At 28.5% G+C, this 6896-nt stretch overlaps 1 protein-coding gene across 2 annotated transcripts in view; it reads left to right on the forward strand.

The window, feature by feature from the left end:
• The first annotated feature begins 374 nt into the window (after positions 1 to 374).
• Lerp (lysosomal enzyme receptor protein) overlaps positions 375 to 6896 on the forward strand; it is a 28335-nt gene continuing 21813 nt past the window's right edge. The window contains exons 1-13 of one of the 2 annotated variants that reach the window (XM_018504847.1): positions 375 to 681; positions 958 to 1177; positions 1293 to 1447; positions 1508 to 1782; positions 1935 to 2085; positions 2472 to 2626; positions 2708 to 2823; positions 2906 to 3147; positions 3220 to 3426; positions 3533 to 3676; positions 5758 to 5931; positions 6123 to 6300; positions 6382 to 6452. In XM_018504847.1, coding sequence (XP_018360349.1) covers positions 622 to 681; positions 958 to 1177; positions 1293 to 1447; positions 1508 to 1782; positions 1935 to 2085; positions 2472 to 2626; positions 2708 to 2823; positions 2906 to 3147; positions 3220 to 3426; positions 3533 to 3676; positions 5758 to 5931; positions 6123 to 6300; positions 6382 to 6452 — 2148 coding nt within the window. In that variant the 5' untranslated portion in view covers positions 375 to 621. The remainder of the gene's footprint in view (positions 682 to 957; positions 1178 to 1292; positions 1448 to 1507; positions 1783 to 1934; positions 2086 to 2471; positions 2627 to 2707; positions 2824 to 2905; positions 3148 to 3219; positions 3427 to 3532; positions 3677 to 5757; positions 5932 to 6122; positions 6301 to 6381; positions 6453 to 6896) is intronic. The other variant, XM_018504848.1, reaches the window with a different exon arrangement.

A 6896-nucleotide genomic window follows, 5' to 3' on the forward strand; every position in this document is an offset into this window, starting at 1 on the left:
CACTAACCAAGTGTTCATTGGCACTGCCAATCGAACACGCTCTTGACACTGAGCGCAGCCAGTGCACCCCAATCGAAAACGCTATTAGGCCGGTATTCATAGTTGAGTCTTATTTCAAGACCGTCTTAAGTAATGTCTTAAGACTCTAATGCAGCCTTCTGATTGGTTCGTGACTCCTTAAGACCGTACTTAAGACGGTCTTGAATATAAGATCTGACTATGAATACCGGCCTTAGATACGGATCGCGCAGTCCATTCTCTATGTCTTTGGGTGAAGCAATCTGACGGATGCGCAGTAGGAAAGTGCATATTCGGACATATTTGATTGGCTATTTCCAGTGTTGCTACCGCCATTATGCGTATTGTTTCACCTTATATATTTCCACCATGGTTTCCTCCACCATCACCGGCATTACCTCTATAGGAAGAAACGAGAAACATGGCGGTGTCCCCACCCTAGTGCGTTGCTACTGTGTCATATCGCATGTGATTCGAATCAATTCGAATTTGTCAGCTGAATTTGTCGGACGACATTTTCATCGTCGTTATTCTATTTTTTATGTTGCGTGTCACGAATCAGTTCAATAAATAATGTAATGGGAAAAACCTGATTCCATAACAATGTCAACATTGAATGGATTACTTTTTCTTTGGTCTTTATCGGCTATTATTACTTCGGCTGTACGTAGTGTATATTTAATTTTGTGTTTACCTTTTTAACTATATATTTTAACTATATATTTTAACTATAAGTTTTAGATCACCGTTATATATTTATGCATTTATGCATATTATTTACTCGTTTTAAGCAGATAATTTGTCCAGAAATAATACAGATCAAATATTTGAATTTTGTTATTTACATTTGCTTACTGATCTTAATGAAGTGGCTACTTTATTCTTGATAACATGTTTATTTCAATTAATTTAAAAAATTAGAAATTTCTTTTATTGTAGGTTTTAACCGTCATTCCTTCAAAATATTGTCAAGTACCTGAACGTAAGTTAAGTTTTATATATAATTTAACAAAACTGACATCAGATAAAGAAGATATTATCATCAAGCATGATTATGAGACGATACGTATGCAACTATGTTCTCCATTAATTAAAAAATGCAATAACCAAGATGGCTATGCAATATGTCTAATAAAAAACAATACAGAAAAAGGAATAGGTAATGTTGTACAGTTTAAATTACATTTTTATATCTTAAAGTATATATATGTTATATATATATTTTATATATTATCATAAGTCTGATAAAGAAATTAATTTTTTTACATGAACAGGTAGGTTTCCTCCAAAATTAGATAATGAACAAGGAAGAATTTTGTTTAATTTTACTGGTGATGATTGTCTACATGGATCCAATTATACAGTGACAGTTATTATGCATTGTGATTATGATGCAGAGACTAATTCATATCCTGAATTATTTTCGCATGTAAGTAGTTTTTAAAAAATGTATCTATATCAAGTGATATATGTAATACAAATATTTTAGGGTGATCAACAATGTAACTTATATATAATATGGAAGACTGCATTAGCTTGTGTACCTAGAACCCGAACAAATTGTACAGTTGTTAACGCTGGACATTATTATGACCTTAATCCTTTAACAAGAGCTTCAGAAAATTATGAGATTCCCTTGCGTATAAAAAATAAAACGAAATCACCTAAAATAATATTAAATGTCTGCCAGTCTATACTACATCATGGTATCATGTGTCCAATTAAATCTGGAGCATGTTTGGACGATCCTGAAAAACCTAATAGGTAAATATCAACAAGCAGATCTTTTATTAAAATTAATTGTAACGTAAATATATTTATATAATTTGATTTTGTTATATATTTGATTGTATAATTTTTGTATAAGGGTAAATCTTTTTCTTTAAAAATAAATTGATTTTTGTTTTATCTTATAGATATTTAAGTTTAGGAGAAGTACAAAAGTCTCCTTTCTTTAAAGATGGAACATTACAAATAGAATACCAGGATGGTGCGTTATGCACACAAAATGTTACAACTCCACATGTTAAAACAACTATTTATTTCAGATGTGATTTGGAAGCTAAGGTATGACAGCAGCTAATAACAAAGGACATTTTCCATTAAGGACGTAGTATAATACAGTAAATTATTACAGCCTTGTTTGCCAATGTTAAACAAGGATAAAACGATTCACTGTTACACTATGGTCTGGTTTCTCATTTTCTGGTTAATTTGTAATTAAGCTTAACCTGATATTTTATCCAATGAGCTTCATCTGTGATGATATTATCCTATATGGGTGAAATCCATATAGGATAAAACATATTAAGCTTAATCAGATAATGAAAAATTGGACTTATGTCCTTGCTGGAAAGCACCAAAACATATATATAAAATATTGTACATATATATATATATATGTACATATATATAAAAGAAATGTTTCATGAATATTGTAATATTGTTATCAGGATTTTCCAGAATATATTTTGGGAAGTGGGATAGAAGATTGTCATTATCAATTAGTATGGTATACTGCTGCAGCGTGCGATACTGAGACTCTTCGTGACTATAGTGCTAAAAGAGCAGGCAAATGCAATGTTACGAATCCAATTACAAATTTTACGTAAGAATATTTCTTTCATATTATATGATTAATACCTATATAACACGTTTATAATTTCACTATATATTTTATAATATGCAGATATAACTTACAAACATTAATGAACAAAGACTTCACTGTTACAAATGTAAATGGTGTAAAATACAAATTTAGAGTTTGCAATGCGCTTATGGATAATACATGTGGGAATAAAACAGGTGCTATATCATGTCATGAAACTATATTGTGATTATGTGATGGATCTAAATTTTATCTATCACTTACCATTTCTTTATGTAGGAATATGTAACTCAAAATATGGTACATCGTTAGGACAAGCTAACGCAAACTTAATATGGCATCAAAGTGGTCCCTATTTAAATTATACTAATGGGGATTTATGCGAAAATGGAATGAGTCACTATACACTTATCAGATTTTTTTGTGAACCTCAAGGATCGCTCAGTCAGCCATTGCTCATAAAAGAATTTACTTGTCAAACTATTATACACTGGAATACAGATTTAGTTTGTGAGAAAAAAGTAAGCATAATTGTATACATGCTACTAATTTTTCTCTTGACACAATCAATGAAGAATTACTCTTTTGTGTAGATTAAATGTGCTACTGATAATAACGATGAAATCAATTTAACTCCTCTTATACAATCTACAAATAATTATATTATTAAAGCCAACAATACGGAATTTCACATAAATATATGTCGACCTTTAGTTCCTACTCAAGGTCTTTTATGTGCACATGGTAGTGCTGCTTGTAAGGTTTCGGTAACTTCAAAGAATGAATATACGAATGAAATCGTGAGTACAGATTTATTTAAACTTTAAACAATTAGTGATATTATAATTGGTACTGTATAGTGACTTAAATTAATAATATCTCTATTTTCATTATATAATAATTTAGAGTTTAGGATTTCCCAAAGATAGTCCAACATTAAATAAAGATTTACAAACAGTACTACGTTATATCAATGGATCACAATGTCCTGAGAATCCAATTAAAACGATATCTTCGAATTTCACATTTATTTGCGATAATAATAATCAGGTATACAACAGCATTTTCTAGAAACTTTAATCTGAATTTTAATATTTATAATGATAAATCTATTTTTAAAAAACAATAAAGAGCATACAGCCACAACGCTTGATGTATTTAGCTTAAAACATGTATTTCAAATAAATAAAGTAAACGTTTCGGTCAACAATGTGACCATCTTCAGTACAATAACTTTTTCGTATTACAATTTAAAAATTGGTACACTTGACTTTTAACTCATACCATGAAAAAATCAAATTTACTGTCGAGCTTGGTGATGAAGAAGGAATAAGCTTTCTTGATGTAAAGTTAATGATAGAGAATGGGAGATTGATTTTTGATAATTATAAGAACCCCACAAATTCTGGCCGATTTTTGAATTTTTATTCCAATCATCCTCTTATACATAAAAAAGGTGTAGTAATCAGTCAACTTGATAGAATCCTGTTTCTTTCTCATCCACGATTCTATGAAAAAAATATAATATAATTAATACATTCTTGAAAAATGGATATCCATTACAGTTCTTGTTTGCAACAATTAATAATAGAATTAAAATTTTAGCTTACAATAATAAAATTGAAAGTATAAATGAAGGTAAAATAAACAAAAATTTGGATTTAACTAATAACAATAAAAAATACTTTATTATTCCATATTTCAATAAAATATCTGAAAAATTCACAACAATCACTAAAAAATTTAATTTTAACATTGCTCACCTTTAAATAGTCTACGTTCATTTATAAAAAGAGGTAAAGACACAATAAAAAAAGACCATTCGAATGTGGTATATATAAAATAAGTTGTCGTAATTGTGATTGCACATATGTTGGGCAAACCAAACGGAAACTTAATATTAGACTAAAAGAACATAAAAATGACTACAAAAAATCAACGAATAATTTGTTCGTCATATCCCATCATATGTTAGATCTCAATCACGAAATCGATTGGAATAACACGAATATAATCGATTCAGAACAATCATATTACAAACGATTGGTATCGGAGATGATCCACATTAAGAAACAAAAAAACAGTTTGAATAAGCAAAATGACACGGAACGTTTTCCAAAAATGTATTCTCCGATCATCAGTAATATTCCCCTTTCTCAATAGCTGTCCTTCATCCCTTCCTAATACATTTCCCTCTCTTTTTCTTAAAATATAAAGTATAAGTATCGCTTCTGTTTATGTGAGAGGACACGATAATCTGGTCGTTCGAAGTTACTTAACAATTATCAATAGTTTCAATGTAAAAATTTGAAATCTTTTTATATATATTGTATGTTTGGAGAGGAATTGTGAACTTGTTGGTGGAATACATATTAGTAAATACGTGGTGAGCATACTAAAAATCATTATCGACAAAACGCGGGCTTATTAAAATTGACATAAAATTTTTTATTACTAACGGTTTTTCGGTTTTTTATGTGTTTTTTGTTTCTTTTTTTGGGTTTATTCAATAATCTGCAATAGTATTAGGCAATCACGTAGTCGGCGGATATAAATTTTAAAATAGAACATTATAATTTAAATTGTTCTGCAACTGCAATATTCTTGGCTGCACATATACGATTGCGAATTCTTAATATGTTATATTGTATCTTCTTATATATAAAAAAATTGTGTAAAGACTTATTGTTCGTGTAACGAAATTTTTTTTGTGTATTGCGGATTACGAGTATATTCCAATTTTTAAATTGTAATACGAAAAAGTTATTGTACTGAAGATGGTCACGTTGTTGACCGAAACGTTTACCTTACTTATTACTTTATTTATTTGAAATACATGTTTTAACTTAAATACATCAAGCGTTGTGGCTGTATGCTCTTTATTGTTTAAAAAAATTTTTTTAATTTAAGCCACTTATTTATCTTATCTATTTGATAAATCTATTATTGAAATTGAGATTAAATTTTATATTGAAAGAATTTTGAAGAAAGCCATTATTTTGTTGAAGTTTTATTTAACATTAAAGGATTAACATCTTTAAAAATAAGCATAGAACTACTTAAATTTATGTACAAAATCTAGTTTATTTTATAAAAAAGTTAGTATATTATCATATTTCTTTGTGTTTTAGGGACTTCCAGTATATAAATATTATATTAATTGTACTTATGTATTTGAATGGAATACTAGTATAGCATGTGGTGCTGTGATAGGAGGTTGGACGGCATCATGTACTATAAAGGATAGTTTCCTTTCATATGAATACGATCTTTCTTTGTTAGACAAAAAGCAACAAATACATCACGTAAGTTTGAAATATAAATGATAACTTACATTATGACTATACACATTATGATTATGTATCGATTATCCAATCAGCTCTGTTATTAAAGAGAGAGATATAACAATATCTTTTACATACAATACATAACATATAATGTCTGCTAACAATATCAATACTTCAAAAACGCTTATCAGAAATAAAAATAAAACTAGGTGAAAAACAGACAAGGCAAAGAGTATGCTATAAGTATTTGTGGTGGAGAGAAATATTGCAATGGTTCTGCCATATGTCATGAATATAATGGTTACGGATCACTGGGAAGTGTGATTTTTGATTACAGCCGTAACAATGTAAAACTTAAATATTCAAATGGTAGTAAATGTAATAACAGTGAGTTCAATATTTTTATTTCATTAATGTATTCATGATTAATTTTCAACTCTATATTAAAATTACATTTTCTTGTAATAGATTCTTACACGTCCGAAGTAAGGTTTATATGTAACGAATCCATGGGCATCGGTGAACCGAAACTGCTGTTGGTAAGTCAAAATTATACAATTTCATGGAACGTAGTATTTTATCGATAAAATACAAAGAAAAATTTTCAAAAGTAAGATATAAGAAAAAAAAAACTTTAAATTATATTTTTATTTATACATATAGTATGTAATTTTAGGCTTACTTTTGAAACTTTCCTTCTAATAATTATGTAAAGTATTTCGAAGATTCTTTCCATATAATTTAAATATATTTTCTTAGCAAGAATGTCTAGGAAAGACATTATTTGCAAAAAATTTATAATCTTGAAAGTCTGATATATTTATAATGAATTATAAAGCTATGAATATATACACACATATATATATATATATATATATATACACATACATACAGGGTGGACCATCTGAAGTGATCCAGTCAAATATCTCGAAAACTAGTAGGGATAGAGAAAAATGTTTCGTATGAAAAGTTTAGGGTTACAC

The sequence above is a fragment of the Trachymyrmex cornetzi genome, unplaced genomic scaffold (genome assembly GCF_001594075.2).
Source record: "Trachymyrmex cornetzi isolate Tcor2-1 unplaced genomic scaffold, Tcor1.1 scaffold183, whole genome shotgun sequence".
Classification (NCBI taxonomy): domain Eukaryota; kingdom Metazoa; phylum Arthropoda; class Insecta; order Hymenoptera; family Formicidae; genus Trachymyrmex; species Trachymyrmex cornetzi.